Consider the following 21,751-nt stretch of genomic DNA (forward strand, 5'->3'; position numbering starts at 1 on the left):
GCCCCAGGGAATGCTGGTAAATGGAGGCCGCCTCCCGGTACGCTGGGAGTTGGAGGCTTTTTCCTTCCCGCAAGGGGTGATGGGGAAAAGGGGGCCGTGTCCGAGAATCTGTCAAACCTTCGCTCCAGCCCTGCCCCAGAGGCCTCTGGGAAATGGCGACCCCCTCTTAGGGTACGCGCCAAGCATGCTGGGAGCTGGAGGCTCTCCGTCTGAGCTCTGCTGTGCGGGCCGAGGCTGGGCAGCAAATGAGCAGGCCCAGAGCAGCGCGGAGGGGGCGGGGGAGACCCAGTAGCGCTTTTGGCCGCCTAACCCGAGCAAGAATGCCGCGGTCCCCGCAGCCTTGGGCAGGCGGGGAAACGAAGACTCAACGCCAAGTGACGTAACCCAGCAGTGGTAGATTTTCATTGTCAAAAGGGCGCTGCTGAGAGTTGAATGGCGGTTTCTACCCCATGGAGCAAAGTTGGCTAAGACTTGCTAATTGGTTTTGGAAAAAGCTGTCAAGGGGCCTTGCCATGTATGGGGGTTAGGGGGTCAGCCCTACAATGGCTTTCCTCCTTCTTGAAGATCGGGGGCAAAGGGTGGCAATCGGAGGCGAGCTGTCCCAGAGACACACACTGGATTGTGGAGTGCCTCAGGGAGCAGTTCTCTCACCGATGCTATTTAATATCTACATGCGCCCCTTGCCCAGATTGCCAGGAGATATGGGCTTGGGTGCCACCAATATGTGGATGACACCCAGCTCTATCTACTAATGGACGGCCGGCCTGACTGTGTCCCAGAGAACTTAGACCGGGCTCTACAGGCTGTGGCAACTTGGTTAAGGCAGAGTGGGCTGAAACTGAATCCAGCGAAGACAGAAGTCCTTTGCCTAGATCAGGGCACCCGGTCTTCGACGGGGCGCCGCTGAAAGCGGCGTGCCGGGTCAGGAGCCTGGGAGTTTTACTGGAGCCTTCACTATCAATGGAGGCCCAGATGGCAGCCACTGCCAAGTCAGCCTTTTTCCATCTGAGGCGGGCAAAGCAGCTGGCCCCCTTTCCTAGAGCGCCAAGATCTGGCAACGGTGATTCATGCAACGGTCACCTCGAGACTAGACTACTGTAATGCCCTCTACATGGGGCTGCCTCTGTACCGAATCCAGAAGCTGCAGCTAGTGCAGAACGCGGCGGCTAGATTGCTGTTGGGGCTCCCAATGTGGGGTCACATACAGCCTGGACTGCGCGAACTGCACTGGCTGCCAGTTGTATACCGGATTCGTTACAAAGTGCTGGTTACTACCTTTAAAGCCCTATATGGCCGAGGACCTGCCTACCTTAGGGACCGTCTCTCCCCATATGAACCCCAGAGAGCACTGAGGTCAGCCGGGAAAAACCTGCTGAACATTCCCGGGCCGAAAGCGGTGAAATTGCAAGCACCCGCAACCGAGCTTTCTCTACTATGGCTCCACGCCTATGGAACCAACTTCCAGAGGAAACGCGGGCCCTGCGGGACCTTGAATAGTTCCGCAGGGCCTGCAAGACTACCCTCTTCTGATTGGCCTTCACTGATTAAGAGGGAAACTGTTAAAGAACTCGCCATCGTAAATGTAAACGTAATCATAGCACTAGTATATTTTATTAATTTTAGAATTTTAATCAGAATTTTAATTAAACTGTCAATGTAGTTTTATTTAATGTTGTATGACCAATGTATGAAATTATGCTGTTAGCCGCCCTGAGCCTGCTCCGGCGGGGAGGGCGGGATACAAATAAAAAATTGTTGTTGTTGTTGTTGTATTTGCTGAGGCTGCAGGCCTTCCTGCTTACTGTAACTCTGATGGGAATGTTGTGGGAGGATGTATGGAGTTGCTTTTGCCAGCTTGCTTTCTCTTTTGCCTGTAACACATGAAGTATGTTACAGGGCCCGTATGGACATTCCATCCCAAACCTGCTTAGGCGACGAGCGTATTATGGCTTGCCCGTGGAGCCAAATGGACCCGGAACGGTTCCAGATGGCTCTACGGGATCCCTGGCCCTCTGACAATTCCCTCGATGGCCTTATTGAGTCTTGGAATAGCCGGCTGTCTACAGCCATCGATGAGATCGCACCTCGGCGCCCTCTGCGACCTCGGACTAAGCTGGCTCTGTGGTATAACCCGGAATTGCGCCAGCTGAAACAGGGCCTTAGATGGCTAGAGAGGCAATGGCGGCGTACTCGCGATGAAGTGACTAGAGCATCTTATAGAGAATTTATGAGGTCCTATGAGATGGCAGTCAAGGCCGCAAAGAAGACATACTTTGCGGCTAAGATTGCGTCTGCAAATTCGCGCCCGGCACAATTATTTAGAACAATTCGGACTTTAACTACACTGCCGCAAGGCAAGCCAAATGTTAAGGAATTGGAGATAGGCTGTGAGGCTTTTGCGAAATTTTTTACAGACAAAGTCCAATCGCTCTGCCACGACTGCCCCGCCAAGTTGGATACAGTAAGTGGACTCGAGGCTCCGTGCCTGCCTTCTGGTTTGATCCTGGATCGTTTCGACCCCCTCAGCTTGGAGGAAGTTGACAGAATCCTCTCGGCTGCACGCCCAACAACCTGCGATCTGGACCCCTGCCCCTCCTGGTTAATTAAAGCTTGCCAGGAGGAGTTAAGATGTCCTATACGGGACATCATAAATAGATCTCTTTCAGAGGGTTTCTTTCCAACTCCTCTGAAGGAGGCAGTGGTCCGCCCTCTCTTGAAAAAAGTCACATCAGATCTGGCCGAATTGGCGCATTACCGGCCGGTCTCAAATTTGCCCTTTTTGGGCAAAGTAATAGAGAGGGCTGTGGCGTTGCAGTTGCACAGTTTTCTGGATGACGCTTCCACCTTAGATCCTTTTCAGTCCGGCTTCCGCCCGGGCCACAAGACAGAGACGGTGTTGGTCGCCCTCATGGATGATCTCCGGCGACATCTGGATCGAGGCGGTGTGGCGGTATTGCTGTTGCTAGACCTATCGGCGGCGTTCGATGTGGTCGATCACCAGCTGCTGACCCGCTGCCTCACCGACGCAGGGATTCAGGGGTTAGCCTTACAGTGGCTTTCCTGTTTCCTTGAAGGTCGGGGACAAAGGGTGGTGATTGGGGGAGAGCTGTCTCAGAGGCACCCACTTAATTGTGGAGTGCCTCAGGGGGCGGTTCTCTCTCCAATACTATTTAACATCTTTATGCGCCCCCTTGCCCAGATTGCCCGGGGACATGGGCTGGGTTGTCACCAGTATGCTGACGACACCCAGCTCTATGGGAGGCCGAGCCGCCGATGCCCCTATAGATCTGGACCGGGCATTGCAAGCCGTTGCTGATTGGAGCAAGCTGAGCAGGTTGAAATTGAATCCAGCGAAGACAGAGGTCCTTTGCCTAGGCCGCAGCGCCCCAGAAGGGGGGATTCCCCTCCCAGCTTTTGACGGGATGCCACTGGTACCAGTGCGGGAAGTCAGGAGCTTGGGAGTGCTACTGGAGTCCTCCTTGACAATGGAGGCCCAGATAGCGGCCACTGCCAAATCCGCCTTTTTTCATCTTAGACGGGCGAGGCAGTTGGCCCCCTTCTTGGAGCGAGGCGACCTGGCAACAGCGATCCATGTGACGGTCACCTCGAGATTGGACTACTGTAATGCCCTCTACATAGGGCTGCCCCTGTACCGAACGCGGAAACTGCAGCTAGTGCAGAACACAGCAGCCAGACTACTAGTGGGACTACCTTGGTGGGAACACGTGTGGCCTAGGCTGTGGGAACTGCACTGGCTGCCAATTGTATACCGGGTTCGTTACAAGGTGCTGGTTATCACCTATAAAGCCCTATATGGCCGAGGACCTGCCTACCTTAGGGACCGCCTCTCTCCATATGTTCCCCAGAGAGCACTGCGCTCCAGCTCACAAAATCTCTTGGAAATCCCTGGGCCTAAGGAGGCCAAACTTAAAACAACCAGGGAACTGGCCTTCTCTATAAAAGCCCCCCAATGGTGGAATCAGCTGCCAGAGGAGGTGCGGGTCCTGCGGGACCTCAATTAGTTCCGCAGGGCCTGCAAAACTGCCCTCTTCCAAGAAGCCTTTAAGATGTAACCAGAATAAATATTACGCTGCCGGATAAATAGAGACTGTAGCACCACTGTACTGTTTTTAACTTTTTAAAACTAATTTATATTTGTATTTATATTGTTATTGATTTTATCTGTTATTGTGATATCATGATTTCGTATCATGTTCTGTAAGCCGCCCTGAGCCTGCCTTGGCGGGGAGGGCGGGGTATAAATAAAAATTTACTTACTTACTTACTTTACTTACTTAAGTATCCACTCTGCCCTGGCCATGTCTGGACTTCAGGGACGTGGTATCCCCTAACAAAGAGTGTCTCAACACCTGCTAGCATGCAGTGGGGGGCTGGGTGAGAAACAGTTGCTTTGGGCGGGCTTTTCGATATGAATTTTTGCAGGCTGGTAACAGCTCAGGAGAGGGTATATAGCCAGATTTGACACAAAGAGTCATACCTGCTGTAATATGTCTATCAGTAAAATACCTTTTCTGAGTCTCAGCAAAGGTTGACACAGAAGGATTGAGGTATGGTGGAGAGGGGGTTTACGAGCAAACTAAGGCAGCTGGCTAAAAGCCTTTGCTGCATTTGTTTACTCTGAACATTTAGCCACATTCCCAGGCACTTCAGACTTTCTATCTAAATTGTATGGGGGTGGGAAGGAGACAGAAAATGTCCACTGCCAACAGATCTTATATGACTGTTTTTAGCTGTCCATTATTATTAACATCTCTAGATGTTTGGGGAAGAGGAATCCACCCTCTGAATTGCTGCTGCCATCGTCTATATTTCAGGCTTCCAAGTCACACTAACCTTTAAGTCTTTCTTATCTGTTCTCCATTTATAAACATTTACTCCCCAATATCACTAGTGTCACTATTTTTCAAAGACTGTGAAATAAATAGATATTTATCTGTTTATGTATTTGCTTTCCCTCATCTTTTGGAGGTATTAATGGATTGGATTTAACTGGTTTTTCTGCCAGTATAAAAATGGAGAGGGTTTGAACACCAAAGTGCTGAGGTGGGAAGGTTGCTTTCCCAAGACGAAGTTGCTGAGGGAAACCACCATATCTGATCTCCTTAAGACTGGACTGTTTTGTGCTGGTTATGTACTGTAATAAAGCGATGATGATGATCTCCTTAAGAAATAAGAAAGTATCAGTGGTGTAGTGGCTAGAGGCTCAAGTTCCAATCCTCCCTCTGCCAAGAATCACACAAAAACATAAGGGGGGTGGCGAAAGTGTTTCACTATGTTGTGGCTGATTCTGCCACAGCGGAGGGGAGTTACATGCGCGTGGGGCCACCAGAGCGCCGCTCCGCACGAGAGCAGCGCTGCCTGAGGGCTGTGCCCGAGTGTTGGCGGAAGTGCGGTGGAGCACGGCGCTCAGGCACAAGAGGGTTGTGGAGCTGGGCATGGCCAGGCTTAGGCAGCTCCCTGAGTATTTTGGGCCATGACATGTCCCCCCCTTCCCCGAGAGGCACAACATTACATCTGCAAAAACAGCAGCGTGTCCCATAGGCACTCATTGAAACCAGAAGCAAAGGTCGCCGCCACCGCTGCTCCTTAGGGAGCAGTGTGATTGCCTCACCAATCCCCTCGCGCCTCGGACTGACGAGCCCCCTGTCCAGCACCCAATTGCGCCCCCCCCCTCCCCCAAAAATACTTCCATTCTGGCCTGGCACAACTCACTTGTTAGGGACAGCTTCACGTGGTGGGAAGTACTACCGGGGAGCTTCCTGCCATTCGGACTTAGAATGAGGGATGGTGATGGGTTATTCACTGAGCAGTTGCTTTGACAGTATCTTTGACTTGCGAGGGGGAGAGTGAGGTTTCTGTGTGCAAGCGTTTCCGGCACTTGAACCAGGCAGTGGGCTCCAGCAGGGGACATTTGCTGGCCCCGCTCCCCGGTGCTGCTGCCTGCTCCCTTCCCTTGGTCTGCCCTCTGCCATGTTCCCAACCCCTGGCAGGGCATGGGGGGGGGGGGTGTCTGGCAGCTGCCCCGATGTGGGGAGTTGGGTCAGAGACTGTCCCTTTAAGAGATTCCCTCAGCACAGCATGGTTGCAGCTGCCACGCCTTCGGGTGCTTTTGATCTCTGTTTCTATTTTGCAGGTGGGAATGCAACAGAGAGGCTTCCATGTGAGGCACCTGCCCCCCCCCCCCGCCTCCTTCATCAGCTGCTCCCACCCTCCTCTCGGAGTGAAGCCTTGTGCCCCTCACGCCCAGCAAGAATTTCTGAGATGTTCCTAGAAAACTGTTGCACCCAGTTGCTGACCAATAAAGTGTTGCAATGTGCTGCTCTTTGTCGCACATTCCCTCTGCCCTACCCCCTTCCAAGTGTGTGCAGTGTTCCCTCTGTCAGGGGGTGGGGAGGGGCCGAGTCTATGAGCCACCTCTGTGATAGAGTGGACAGGAGAGTCTGATGGTCTTCCCCCCCCCCTCATCCTTGCACTCTGTGTCCTGCTGCCAATGGGGGCAGGGTTCCTTGAAAAGGGGGGTGCCTGAGACTCTGTGCTGGGCAGAGCTGTCCTGTGGGACTTGGACATGCTGGGGCTGTGTCTCCTTTTTCCTGGACACACATTTTGCCTGGTTTCCCTGATTGCAGACTCCTGCCCAATGTTTTCCCTGTCTGCGTATGGCAGGGGGTGGGGCTCGGCTCATGACTTCTCTCACCTGCTTCCCATTGCCACAAGTCTCTGACAGTGGGCAACGCGTGGGATGGCCAATCCCACAGCTCCGCCCTTCCCATTCCCCACCCTCACCACGGCAGCACGCCAGGCTTCTCTGTCTCTCTTGCGTGCGTGCCCAGCCTGACCCCTTTCCCCTTGCCGCATTGGTGGAACTTCTCTCCCTTGACTCTGCCCATCTGGCCATGATAGGCTCAGGTCTCTACCGAGGTGGGGTCCCAACTTTGTTATTTCAAGGAAGTCTCCCACCCAAATACTTGCCAGAGTTGGCCCTTCTCAGCTTCCAAGACAAGATAAGGCTTGCCTAGGCTATCCAGGTCAGGGAGCAATTTCAAGTTTGGGGCTTTTCATTTCCCCACAATTCATCTGTTTTTAAAAATGGGTTATTGGAGGGGGGGATGCCAGAAGTTAGCCTTGCCTTTACCACTCTGCGCCACGGGGCTCTTGGAAAACTACAACCATTCATTTGATACACCTCTTGAGAAATGTCCAGATCAAAACTAGTTTCAAGGAAAACGAGGCAACAGCGAAGTCGACACCCATATCACCTAAACAAATGTAGATGTTTCAGGAAGCAGCGATGCAAGACAGTTGTGAGCACATTCTGTAGTGTAAAAAGTGAGTTTCCAATGCGGAGATAGCAACAAACTGTCAGTGTAAAAACACCCATAGCCATCTCTGGCTGCTGGAGGGCAGTTTCCAGGCAGGAACTTCTCTGAGGGGAGCTACCACTGTCCTTCATTTTCTTCTCCCTGCACAGAAGCCCCACAGACTCCTGGTTGGAGGTTAGCAAGATGGCCCACAGTTCCCCTTCCCCCCCCTTTCTTTGTGGAAAGCAGAATTCCAGCGCTTGCCTGCCGCTGCTCCCACCTCTCCTTGGTGCATTGAAAAGGCTACTTGCCTCCCAGCTTGCTCCAAATGGGTGCCTGCACACACCCTCTGCTGCTCTTGCCACTGCCCCTTCTACCCCCGCCATGATGCCATGCCATGCCCCACAACCAAGGAGATGACGAAGGCAGGAGAGCAGCTCTGACTGGAGAGCAGCTTGGCGGACAGCGGCAGCATGAAGAAAGCGGAGTCCAGCTGGAGCAGAGTGCTCCTGAACGCTGCACACTCACAAGGGGACAGTCTGCTCCTCTTTGGCATGCTTGGCTTGCAGGCAAAGAGGAGAAGCAAGGAGGAGCCTGCTGGGGAAGCCGCTCTCCTACAGCAGCAACCTGACCTTCTGGGGGAACACCAAATACAAAAGGCTACAAAACTATCTACAGCATGCTGGAAATACCCCTGTCCCCGGTTGGCATCTCTTTTTCAGGTTGCCTTTGCCTAATGGATGGGGCGGGAGGAGCACAGTCTTGGCAGTTGAGTGGCCACATCAAAGGAAGGGGAAACACTGGTGGAGGAGCCCATTGGATCGCCCTGGGGATGCTCTGAATTGAAACCTGCCTCTCTTCTGTGCGATGATGATGATAATGATGTGTGCTGGAATGAGGCACCCACCCACCCTCTGGACACCTTGCATGGATTAGTTACCATTTTAAAGTACATTCGTACATTGTGAGTGACACCACTGAGCTGCTTGTGCAAATTCATAAATGTGGTTTATCTCAAACAGAGAATGGGGAGGAGGGAATCATTAAAATGGGGTGTACATATGAACCATCCAACACACATAAAAAAGGAAGAAATTCCACAACTTTTTAAGAAAATGCAATCCTATGTACACTTGCCTGGCAGTAAGCCAAGAACTTGCTTATTTACTTCCAAGTTTTATTTATATATATACACACACACATACATAAAAATACGCATTTCATGTGTGAAAGTGCCCTTATGGCCAAGGTATATTTTCATTTTAATGATTGTAAAGGGTGAAGAACTTGCTGATTGACATGGACTTTGAGAGTTGTTGTGACATATGGGAGTCCTCTCAGTCACTGCAGGCAGAAGTGAGGGCTGAGTTGGCATAATGTAGAGAATGAAACAGTGCTGTGGCTCTTCCCTTTTGATAAGTGCTGCTCAAGAGCCGCGAGGTGATCCTAAAGATGACTGTGTTATAAACACTTTTGGAGAAACAAGACAAAGTTCTTTTTTCAAAGCTTACTTCCTTGAAATTGCTTGAATGGGAGTTGACTGCCTGAGGTGAGGAAAGGATAACTGCTCTAAATGGAGGCACCAAAGCAGCCCAACAGGGCTGTAGGGAGCAAAGTGCCATTGCAGTGAAGAATGGCTTAAGAAATACCATAATTGGTTAATGTGAATTCCCAATATGATGCCTTCCAATGTGTTTCCTTTTGCCCACTTGCTTCTGCACCATAGCGTATTTTCCCCAAAGTAAAGGGTTAGCTTTCCTCCATCCCACTGGAGCAGGATGTGATTCAGAAGATTCCAGGAAGTATCCTTTGGGTCAACTGAGAGCCCCCATTTGGAAACAGCTGCCCACATCATAGGAAGAGGACTCTTGGTTTAGAATCTACCAACACTTTGCTCCCTACCTCCCAAAGCATTTTGTGAGTAGACCTATCAAGTCTGTAGTACCGCTGTGCCTTCTCAGCATTTCAAAAGAGCCTATAGATTTAGCAACTTTGAGGACCCTTGTGTTAATGGAAGAGTTGCACAGATATGAAATAGTAATGCTTCTGATGTCTATGGCTTTCTTACAAATTCTTTCAAATCAATCCCTAATGATTTTCAAAAAGTTTTCTCAAAATGAAGTTTATAAAAACTTATCTTAGGTCAGCAGTGTATCAGGAGCTATATTGACTATATTGCCTGGCTATATTGTCTATGTTGAAAGTTATCTGGCCAATGCATAAATTATGATGATGCAATGAGAAACATTCACTTTTAGTTGAAGGGGGAGATTATGGTTTATATTCAATATATGCATTATTACTAATGCTTAATTTTATTCAAGAAAGAAATGCCCTAACATGCTGTACTATTTTATCTGTATTTTCTCCTAAGGACATGATGCCCCAGCAAGAGAATTTACTTTTCTTTTATCTCTGGATTCTTTGGGGTGTCAGAGATTTGCCTTGGCTAAATAATAAATGTTATTTTTCTAGAATAAAGAATTTGAATCTGTTTTCTTTATTTGGGAAGTGGGTTTCCTTTGTTGGAGTTTAAATTTCCCCCATCATAGTGAGTACCCTACCACATTTGTCTTAATGCAATACTGACAGCTTGAGCTTGCAATAGCTCTTGTTTTAGGAGAGCTGACCCTTCACTTGTTTTTAGAGGATCTTGCTTGTTGTGCGAGTTGCAGCCCCAGGGCAGCTTGTGTGAAATCAGAAGGAAGCCCCATGAAGAAGAGGAGCAAGAGGACAAGACTAATGGGGAATTGGTCCTCACAGAGAACTGCTATACATTCTCCATGCTTGAGGTGAGAAGAAGAAGAAGAATTGCAGATTTATACCCCGCCCTTCTCTCTGAATCAGAGACTCAGAGCGGCTTACAATCTCCTATATCTTCTCCCCCCACAACAGACACCCTGCGAGGTGGGTGGGGCTGAGAGGGCTCTCACAGCAGCTGCCCTTTCAAGGACAACTCCTGAGATTGCTATGGCTGACCCAAGGCCATTCCAGCAGGTGCAAGTGGAGGAGTGGGGAATCAAACCCAGTTCTCCCAGACAAGAGTCCACACACTTAACCACTACACCAAACTGGCTGCCAATCATACCTGCCAATTATGGAAAGGCCTGGCCACTCCCAAGCAACATTTCAATGCATACATATCTCTTGTTCATAGGGCCAAGCAGATTTCCTCCATTTTGTTCCCTTATTTCCTCCAAATTCTGCCATCGGTTTTAATTCATTTGCATATTTCTCCTCTACCCCCCAGTACTATCAGGCATACATATAGTGATAAAACACTATATAAGAGCAGTCCTTATGCCATCTGTTGAGATCGAGTCTCCTCGGTGGGTCTCTAAGTTATGTAAAAGTTCAAGCCTTGTTCGTTTAAAGGCTTCTCCTGTGTGTAAGTCATTTGGGAACTGACTTTTAGGTAATTAAGGTATCAGAGCAGCTAGGTCTGTCATTAATTATATATAGCTGGGTATAGTCAAATAATTTATCTGACAGTTTGAGATCTAGAATGGTAAAAACCAGTTTGACAGCACCTAGATTAGTAAGTCATTCTGATTGGTTGGCCTATTAGGACCAAATGCAAAGGCCAGGATATAGGGAGCCACAGTTAGCTCAAAAGGAGTCTGTAGCTTGCAAACTTGAGGGTGGTGCAGCTGAAGATGCTATAGGATGCATGAAACTCCATTTGTCCTTGGCTTCCACGAAGCTTTGTAAGATATCCTGCTGTGAAATGCTTACTTAGTTTTTGGGAGAAAACTCAAGATTGCAACTGAGTGTAGGACTATGTGGTAAGCAGTGTTCCATCTAAGCTGAGTTAGCATGAGCTAGCTCACAGATTTTTAGCCTCCAGCTCACACATTTTTGTCTTGGCTCAAGAAGGATGACCCCAGAGCACACTATGCAGGAGCTCACAACTTTAATGCCAGTAGCTCACAAAGTAGAATTTTGGCTCACAAGACTCTGCCGCTTAGAGGGAACATTGATGGTAAGCATAAATAGTTAGGGTTTTTTGTTTAGCTAGCTCTGCTAATAGTGTGCACCTTTTTCCTTTTTGGATGTTTTAAGTGTATTTTGTTCTATTCTTTGTAAAAGAAATTTTATTTATCTTTGAACCTTTAAACCTAGCCTGGTCCAAGTTTGTATAACTGGCTTGTTTTTAATATTTCTGTTCCACTACTCTAAAAAGAAATACCCCTCTCTAAGTTCTTCCGCTTTCCCAGGCTCCTAACCACACCCAGTCAGCTGGCCGCCCTCAGAAAACAATGTGCCTTTCTACCTCCAGAGACTTCAGTCTCCAATTGAAAGGCTTCCTCTTGGGATGGTGTGTCTGTGTTACTTTGATGAAGTTGGCAGCAACTCGTGAGTAGAGAGGCCAACCCTTCGCTTCAGAGTAGCCAGAAATGGGGTGGGAGTGCAGCGGGGGGGGGGGGGGAGGGAAACTTCTGCTGAGCACTTCATTATTTCCTATGTAAAGATCGATTCTCATAGGGTATAATGGGGAATTGATCTGGAGGTTTCGGGGGCTCTGGGGGAGCTGTTTTTTGAGGTAGAGGCACCAAATTTTCATTTTAGTATCTAGTGCCTCTCCCCAAAGTACCCCCCAAGTTTCAAAATGATTGGACCAGGGGGTCCAATTCTATGAGCCCCAAAAGAAGATGCCCCTATCCTTCATTATTTCCTATGGAAGGAAGACATTTAAAAAGATGTGCTGTCCCTTTAAATGCAATGGCCAGAACTCCCTTGGAGTTTAATTATGCTTGTCACACCCTTGTTCCTGGCTCCACCCCAATGTCTCCTGGCTCCACCCCCAAAGCCCCAGATATTTCTTGAATTGTCTTGGCAACCCTCATGAAGTCGCAACTGACTTATGGCGACCCGAGCAAGGGGCTTTCAAGGAGTAGAGGGGTTGTCATTGCCTTCCTCTGCAGAGTCTTCCTTAACAGTCTCTCTTCCAAGCACCCACTCTGCTTAGCTTCTGAGATCTGACATATTGGGCTATACCAATGGCCTTTTTTCTTCAGGGTGAAACTTAGAGGAGGAAAATTACAGAAGCATTGCTGCCTATTAAGAACTGCCAACTTTGTTGAGCTGAGATGCTATTGGTTTAATGTCTTGAGGGTGAGAGAGAAGAACAGTGAGTCTCAGGTAATTGTAACTTGCTTTATTTACAAGCACATGAGCAGAACACACCCCTGTAAAATGGGCACAAAAACAAATAGAATGTACCAGTGTAAAATGGTTCTCCTTCAGCAGACATTCTGTGGGTAGAATGACCTATCCCAGAAAACAGTTTTTGGTTCCCTCTCTCTGTCCTCCACTTCTGGAGTGCTGTTTGTCATATATGCCAGCAAAACTGTCAAGGTATCTATGTAGAAAGCCAATTCAGGAAACTATTACATTTTTAAAAAGTAACATACTTGAATTAAATATTGTTGACTGAAACCACTCAGTAATCGAGTGGCTAAGCTTAGCTATGATAAAGGTAAAGGTAGTCCATTGTGCAAGCACCAGTTATTTTCGACTCTGGGGTGACATTGCTTTCACAATGTTTTCACAGCAGGCTTTTTATGGGGTGGTTTGCCATTGCCTTCCCCAGTCATCTATACTTTCTCCCCAGCAAGCTGGGTACTCATTTTACCGACCTCAGAAGGATGGAAGGCTGAGTCAACCTGCAGCCGGCTACCTGAACCAGCTTTTGCTGGGATCGAACTCAGGCCATGAGCAGAGCGCTCCAACTGCAGTACTGCAGCTTTACCATTCTGTGTCACGGGGTATGATACTCATGCAATTCTTTCTCATTTTCTGAGCATTCCATCCAGGGCTTTTTTTTTGGTAGCAGGAACTCCTTTGCATATTAGGCCACACGTCCTTGATGTAGCCAATCCTCCAAGAGCTTCCAGGGCTCTTAGTACAGACCCTACTGTAAACTTCAGGAGGATTGGCTACATCAGGGGTTCCTGCTACAAAGGAATTCTTGCTACAAAACCCTGACCCAAGTGGTAAAAAAAATGGAGCCATTCTGTTTTTGTGGACTACTTGTTATCATGGGTCAAATGTCAAGACAGTGTGCAATTGCAATAAAAAAAAAGGCCAACACCATGCTGGGAATTATTAGGAAGGGAAATGGAAACAAATCAGCCACTATCATAATGCCCCTGTATAAATCGATGTTGCGGTCTCATTTGGAATATTGTGTACAATTCCGGTCACCGTACCTCAGAAAGAATATTATAGCATTGGAAAAAGTTCAGAAAAGGGCAACTAGAATGATTAAAGGTTTGGAACACTTTCCCTATGAAGAAAGGTTAAAACGCTTGGGGATCTGCCTACCTAAAGGACCGCCTCTCCCCATATGTGCCCCAGAGAGCACTGAGGTCTAGTTCTCAGAACTTACTAACAGTCCCTGGGCCAAGAGAAGTTAGGTTGAAGGCTACTAGGGAGCAGGCCTTCTCGGTGATAGCCCCTCGTTGGTGGAACGACCTTCCAGAGATGGTGCGAGCCCTGCGGGACCTGAACCAATTCCGCAGGGCTTGCAAAACATTTCTTTTTCAGCTGGCTTTCGAGATAGAACCTGATTAACCCAACGAGCGGACATCTAGCCATCTTGTGTACATTATGATTACAGCATTTTAGCACCTATTTTATATTTTACCTATTTTTAATAACTTATTTGTAATTGATATTTAAACTGTTTATGTTGTTTTATGTGAATCATGGGACTCCCATGTCTGTTAGCCGCCCTGAGCCCGCCTGGCGGGGAGGGCGGGATATAAAAATAAAATATTATTATTATATTATTATCTTTAGCTTGGAGAAACATCGACTGCGGGGTGACATGATAGAGGTTTACAAGATTATGCATGGGATGGAGAAAGTAGAGAAAGAAGTACTTTTCTCCCTTTCTCACAATACAAGAACTCGTGAGCATTCAATGAAATTGCTGAGCAGTCAGGTTAAAATGGATAAAAGGACGTACTTCTTCACCCAAAGGGTGATTAACATGTGGAATTCACTCCCACAGGAGGTGGTGGTGGCTACAAGCATAGCCAGCTTTAAGAGGGGATTGGATAAAAATATGGAGCAGAGGTCCATCAGTGGCTAAGCCACAGTGTATATATATATGTGTGTGTGTATTTATGTATATGTATGTATGCATATGTGTGTGTATACACACACACATATTAGCCACTGTGTGACACAGAGTGTTAGACTGGATGGGCCATTGGCCTGATCCATATGTTCTTATGGGTCAGTAACAGAGTAGGCCTCCCTCCCCTTGCAGAAAGGACACTGTAATATAGATTATCATGAGTGTACCCTAATCTTAAAAGCATCACCCCAAACTCAGTGGCTAGGTTCAGCTTGCAGATGACCATTCTTGATAAATGCTGGTTTCCTCACCTTTGCTGCATCCCCCACCCCACCTGAGATCAGAATTGTAAAGAGAGCAGAAGCAGAAAAAAGCTGGGACTGAACCAGAATTTGCATGCTATGCAAAACTGTAGTCAAGACAGACCAACAAAGTTTAATTCTGGGTATAAGCTTTCATATGCATGCACACAGTCTTAAAGATGCCACTGGACTCAAACTTTTGCTTCAGACCAACACAGCTACCCACCTGAATCTGTGTTTAATCAAATGACTTCCAACCTGAGTTTCAGTGTCCTGCCTGATGTGTCCTACTTTGATGTAGTTAGGCCTGTATTCCCACAATCCTACTAATCTTGATTTGGTGCAGTACCTGAACCAAATTTTATGGCTCAAATCAGACATTGTGCTAAGCCATGGTTTTTATGCTAATTATAGCTCAAAACTCCAGCCCACTGTACAAAGTTTCATATGGTCAAGCAAAGCTGTAGCTAAGAGCTGCTGTCATTTCCCATCTCCTCAGCTCTCCAGGGACCTCAAGAGGTGGCACAGTGGCTGTTGTAGCAGCTTGTTAGTTTGCACATTACTTGTCAGCACATACCATGGTTTACAAGCTCACTTGGTCTGTGATTCTGATAAGCCAGCTAAGTATAACTCAGATCTGGAGGTCTCACTAACCTGAGTTAAAAGTTTCTTGGCCCTGGTTTAGCCTGACGTGTAAACTGGGTCTATATATATATATATATATATATATATATATATATATATATATATATATATATATATATATATATATATATATATATATATATATATATATATATATATATATATATATAGACCCAGTATATAAATTCAGTATATACTGGGCGGTATACACTGAATTTGAATACTGACTGAGTGTGTGAAAGCAACACACATGCAAGACCGAGGAAGATGCCACAAGAATGGGAATGGTGCTACTTTTGGTTGACTCTTCTCAGTTAATCTTCTGTTGGAACTCATGTCATTAGACTAATAGCTTTTTAGGCTGAATTGTGAATCTTGATCCTCATGTTCAGAACAGTCAAGGTTCTAGTTCATGGTGTATAACAGATTTTTAACCCGCCTTTCCTCTATGGATTCAGGACAATGTATGTGGCTTTCCTCCCATCTAGCCAGCTGCAACTCTGATGTGTCATCTGGTAGCATGGTACTCATGGCACTGGAATTACTGGAAAGAGGCTCTCTAGCCCTCCTCATGTTAATTGCCTTGGAGTTTCGAAAGCTCTCTTGTGGTTTCAAGGAGCTTTCTGTGCCCGTGGAAGAGCCTGATGGAATATCAGTAACAGTAAGGCATTCTCCAGGGCAGCAGCAGCACAGTAAGTCCAGGACTGCTCTCCTCACTTCCTGGCTCCTGAAAGAGTAGATGATGGGATTGATGAATGAGTTGGCCACCGCCAAGGTCAAAGCCCAGTCTAAGCCTTTGTGTAGCTTCCAGCTCCTAGTTTCAGAAAAGATGTCCATCAGTAGGAGGATGAAGAGGGGGATCCAGCAAAAAAGAAAAGCAAAAAGGATGATCAAGACCGTTGTCAGCAGCCGTAGTGACCTCTTGCGGCCACACCTAGATGTGGCTTGCCAGTTGCTTTTCAAGACCTGCCGGTAGATGGAGGCATACAGTGCCACTATGCCCATCAAGATAATGATGAACATGACCACCGAGAAGAGAATGTAATTCTTGGCATAGAGAGGCAGCAATGTGGAACAACTGGGCAAATCACAAAGACAGTTCCAGCCCAATAAAGGGAGTGAGCCAATGATAACAGCCAGAACCCAACAGGAGAATAAGAGACCTCTCAGGCGGGCCTTCTTGTTGGCCTCATTCTCAGCAATGGACTTCACCATGGTGCTGTAGCGTTCAATCGCCGTTACTAAGAGGCTGAAGGTGGAGGCTGCCAAGGCAACAAAGAGGACCCCCTCCCGAAGGAACCACATTGTGGGTGACAGATGGAAGGTTCTGCTCCCTGACAGGCAAAGATTGACCATATAGGCTACACCTGTCAAGAGATCACTTAGAGTGATGCTGGCAATGCATGAGTAGACCCACCGGCGAACTCGCAGTTTTCGAGCAATGGCCATGAGGACAAGTAGATTCTCCATGACAATGAGGCAACCAGCAGCAAGGAAGACCACCTTGAGAGTGCCCATGTTGTCTTCCTGGGGCCTTCTGTTAGCCATCCTTCCTGTGAGATTGTAATGGTGCAGGATGAGGTGGCTGTTATCTGTGGCAGCATAATGTAGGCAGAGGTCCATGCCATGGACCAAACCAAACTCGGCCTCCAGGAGCTCAGTGGGAAGAGCTGAAAGTGGGGAGGAAGAGGATGCCATGTTAAGATCCAGGTCAGGCATCTCCTTGAAAACTAAACCATCTGAGGGATCAGAATGAAATCAGATTATTATTGTAAGAAGGACAGATGTTTGCATGAAAGTGAAAGTCAAAGCAGCAACTGTCTCAACTTCAATCGACTCAAAAGGAATCGGGCCCACCACCGTATGTGTTACAGCAGTGGATGCAAAATGGCATTTGAGCCTGCAGTAGACAAGGCAAACGTTTTTTCTGATGATGAGATGGTGATCAGATGTTAGTTGATGTGCACCTGGAGAATGAGAACCAGCAGTGCAGACACCAGAATTCCTTGCACTAGTTGCAGTGGAATCAGGACTGTTGTTTTGGCCAAGCAGGTGACAGCACCCCAAAGGAAGGAGGCCTGAAGTTCCCTTGTGGCAGCTCACCGTTCTGCAAAACAGAGTGAAGAAGGGTAAACAAGGGAGGTTCTCAAAGTGGTAAGATGACACCATTTCCTGTTGTTGAAGATTTTCTCCATCACTTCTACCAGCTTTTTTTTAGAGTGGGTGGCACAAATTTATAGTAAAATGCAGCTGGTAGACAATTCTGAGTCTTCTCCAAATCAGTGCATGGGCCTGGAAAACAGTTTCAGACAATTCTCCTCCTCGACATTTAAAACTTACTATTCCTATCTGCACACAGAAACTAATTGCCTTCCTGATTTGGGACATTTTGCCACAAATTATAGAGCATTTCATAAAATGACAGAGCAGGGGTAAAGCAAAACACTTTAAGTACTTAGGTTTGCATTTCCATGCTACCACATCATGGACCCAACAATGCAAAGTAACAATTTTTATTATATAATAATGCTAAAGCAAATGTTAATGCAATTCTGCGCTTCTATTTCTCTGAAAGAGGGAACCAATATGTTACAGCTGTGTTAAAAGTTTTAATTTGAAAATTGGCCCTCAATAACTCTATGGAGCCCCTATCTAAATCAATTCAATAAATAAGGCAGTTGAACAAGTACACTAAGGCTTTCTACGGAAGATTTTGGGTGTTCCATCTTGTGTTCCATATGTGGCCTTATGCCTGGAATATGGCCAAAATTTTATGACCACAAGGGCTTCAATTGCACTATAGATCTGAGCCCTCTAGCTACTCTGCCCAATTCTTGACAGAATATAATATTCTGGTCAATACTGAAAACAAATTAAGAACACAGAATACTACTTTTGAATTTCTTCTCTGCCTTTTAGAATTAGAGGCAATGCAAACAATAAGGGACAGATTATTAAGGTAGAGCTATCTGAACTGTACAATGCAGCTAATAAGATGTGCTTCCCTCTTAGTCATGGGATATTGCCCCTGTGGGCCTTCCTGCTAGCTATACCAACTTCAGACTCCAGCATTATGCAAAATCTTTTCTCTTGCTAGGTTCAATGCCCTTCCTTCAGCGATGTTAACTGGGAGATGTAACAGGACACCTTTTGCTAACTATTCCCTTGTGCAAGTGAGTCCATTAAAACTGTGTCTCATGTGTTATTAGAATGCTGTTATTATGTTAATATTTGGCACAGCATTTTATTCTTAATTTTTGATGGTATCTTAGACCTTCCTGATTCTTATAAACTGCTGTATCTACTAAACAACACAGTTGGGAACTTAACTGATGCTGTGGCAAAGTTTTTGCAGGCTGCACTTCTTATACACAGTAATGTATTGTAATTTAAATTTGTATTCGACAGATTGACTTTTGACTTATTTTTGTATGGATTTTAGACGCTTTCAGAATGTTCTTTTGTCTTGACGCATGTTGGCATGTTTTATCTATTTGTATGCATATGTGTGTACATCTATTTTTTTTCTCTTTTATCTCTCCTTTAATACCAATAAAGATAACTGAACTGAATCTAGATCAACTCCAAAGACAGGAGTGTAAGCTGAGTTACAGTTCAAAATACCTTTTAGTGAGCCTTTCTTGAAGTATGACCAATAACATGCTTTGGCAGAAACCAGATTTTGATAGTATTAGTTTCCTCTAAAATACAGGAAAAGAGTGTCTTTTAGATGCAGATTTATTCCCCATTCTTCTCTAAATAAGCGTCTCAGAGCAGCTTACAATCTCCTTTATCTTCCTCCCCCACAACAGACACCCTGTGAGGTAGGTGGGGCTGAGAGAGCGCTCCCAGAAACCATCCTTTCAAGGACAACTCTGCAAGAGCTATGGCTGACCCAAGGGCATTCCAGCAGCTGCCAGTGGAGAAGTGGGGAATCAAACCTGGTTCTCCCAGATAAGAGTCCGCACACCTAACCACTACACCAAACTGGCTCTCCCTCCCTCCAGAGGTGACCAGCAACAAAGCCTCCAATTGTAACTCCACTTCTTCCTGAATAACCCACATACCTTCTCTGCAGAGCATAGCATTTCCACAAGGGACTGGAACCAGTTAATCAGTGGCACACAAACCCCACTTTAAGGTGGTTGTACCACTGCCATTGCCCCCTTTTCTCACTGTTTCAGGTGGGAGATTTAAGAAAGTAAGAGGCTGTGAAAGAGGAGAAGAAAGGCGGGTGCCAAAGATGTAAAGTGAGGCAAACCTCCTGTAGTTTGCGGGTAAAAGAGGAAACTTGACTGCACCTATCTAATTTCCCACTGCAACAGAACTGCAGAGATGTGACTGCACTTGTCACTCAAGAGCTGTCATTTCCGAACGCTCTGCTGTCCCTCCAAAACTTATTGGGGATTTCCCAGTAATGGCAGTCATGATTCCCTGAGACATAGCTGCCAATTTCCCTCTGCACTGCATAGCTAGGGGTGGGGGGAGCTTGGGGGCATCCTCAAGACAAGTCCCCCCAGGGTTCTATGTGAGATGAATGCATCTAGGCAAAGATCTCAATGTGGAAAGGTTACAAGTTTAAAGAACCGCAAGAAAGAGACACACAAATATCACAGAAGGGTTATTAAAGGCTGAACTTGAGAAGGTTAAAGATAAATGTTGCATGGCAACAACTGGGGGGGGACATAAATAAGGCAGGCTCTGAGTGCACCAGTGGTATCACAATATTCCTTAAAACAACTACAGGTAAAAATCTTAAGGTGAAAAACAAGGATGATTTTAAAAAAGTAAAAACTGTTCTGGAATCGCCCCATGAAAAGCTTGCACCTGCCAAAATTCCCTCCTTTATTACCATTGGGTGAAACTATCAGGAATCCAAAAAGCTCTGGCATCTGATGTGGGTGCAAAAAGTGACTGCGGGTGGGATGGGCATGACTGGTATGGATCAAGGGCCACAGTTTGGGGGAAAAGGCTTAACTCTGGTGCTGCTTCCCTACTCCAAAATCTCCATCCCTCTTGCAGCAGCTTTAAGCTGCACTAGTGTTGGGGGGGGGGGAGAAGGGCCCCAAAAAAATGGCTATCTTTTTTTCCCAGGCAGGGCCTAATGCAGGAGGAATGATTTTCAGTCTGGAAAACAGCATAAAAGACCCATCTTCTGGGCAACCCCAACTGCATTTTGTCCCTGAACTTCATGTTTGGGAGTCTCAAATTGCAGACCCCTCCATGTCACAGTTGCCCCTAGAGAGGAAAAAAAGGGAATGGTGGCCAAGAAAAATGTTCACCTGCTTTGATAACCATCTGTGATGCAGGTGAGAGAATTTTATGCTCCAGGCTGATGTTAAAAGCTGTAAACAGATGCTGTAGAAGGTGTGAAAGACAAAGACTGAAAGTAAATAAAAAAGGCTGAAAGGGGGTGGCAGATGGATGGATGGAGCTGCAGGATTAAACCCTGGATCCTGTCTTGACTCACCTGCTCAGACTGATACTACTCTTCTTCTCTGTTCCGAACGGGGCTCTCACTGGCCAAGTGCCCACCCCACAGCTTGATTTTGTCAAGGGTGTTTCCTTTACCTAGCAGACAAGAGGAAGGAGCCGTTGCTAAGCGCAGTGAACTCTGAAACCACACTTTACAGGATGGACCCCACCCAAACGGGAAAGGGGAGGGGGAAGGAGATGGCCAATATCACTGGCAAGAGCAGAGTAAGACTTCAGGGAGGGGGAGAGGGCCCCTAACTTCCCCTTTCCCCAGAACCCAGTGCATTCCTTCACAAAGTGGATGAGAGGGGAGGCACACTCCCTGAGTGGAAGGAGGTTACAAATTGTTTTGCAATACACAGAGGGCCAGTGGTACATTTTCTTTTTTTCCCCTGAGGCTGGATCCCAGATGTGAAACTAGAGATTCCCGACGTTTCTCTTGTGGTCACTGCATCTCTAATATTTGCATTGAGCCAGGTGCAATTCTCTCCCCACCCCCTTCATTGTCAAGGGATCATTCCCCAAAGACAAAATTCAAAGTTGCTTCCACATGGTAACTCTTTTCTTACTGTTGAAAAAATTAATTGCCACTGGCTGCAAACAGAATTTTAGCTGAGGAATTCACATGACATGACTCTTAACATGGCCATAAACAACCTTCAAAGTCTGTCCATAAAGATCTCATTGAACTTCACTCTGTAATGGTCCCATTTAAAGTGTTATTTTCCTTTTTCTGCATGCTTGACTAATAGCTTCAGTTGGGTTGCTGTGTTGGTCTGAAGGAACAGAACAAAGTTTTGTCAAGTGCCCTTGCCATTATGTTTTTTCCCAATTGTTTTTTAGTTCTGTACTGTCTTATCCACTCTTTTGTTCTTTGCTTTGGGAATGTTGGGGGGTGCTGCTCTGCCTGCTTTGCTTTAACA

At 46.8% G+C, this 21,751-nt stretch overlaps 1 protein-coding gene across 1 annotated transcript; it reads right to left on the reverse strand.

The window, feature by feature from the left end:
- Positions 1-15,758: 15,758 nt before the first annotated feature.
- Positions 15,759-17,072, reverse strand: S1PR4 (sphingosine-1-phosphate receptor 4). Its single transcript, XM_060233159.1, has one exon. The coding sequence runs from the start codon at positions 17,070-17,072 to the stop codon at positions 15,759-15,761; it is 1,314 nt and encodes a 437-aa protein (XP_060089142.1).
- Positions 17,073-21,751: the final 4,679 nt, after the last annotated feature.

This window comes from Heteronotia binoei, chromosome 2 (genome assembly GCF_032191835.1).
Source record: "Heteronotia binoei isolate CCM8104 ecotype False Entrance Well chromosome 2, APGP_CSIRO_Hbin_v1, whole genome shotgun sequence".
NCBI classification, from domain to species: Eukaryota; Metazoa; Chordata; class Lepidosauria; order Squamata; family Gekkonidae; genus Heteronotia; species Heteronotia binoei.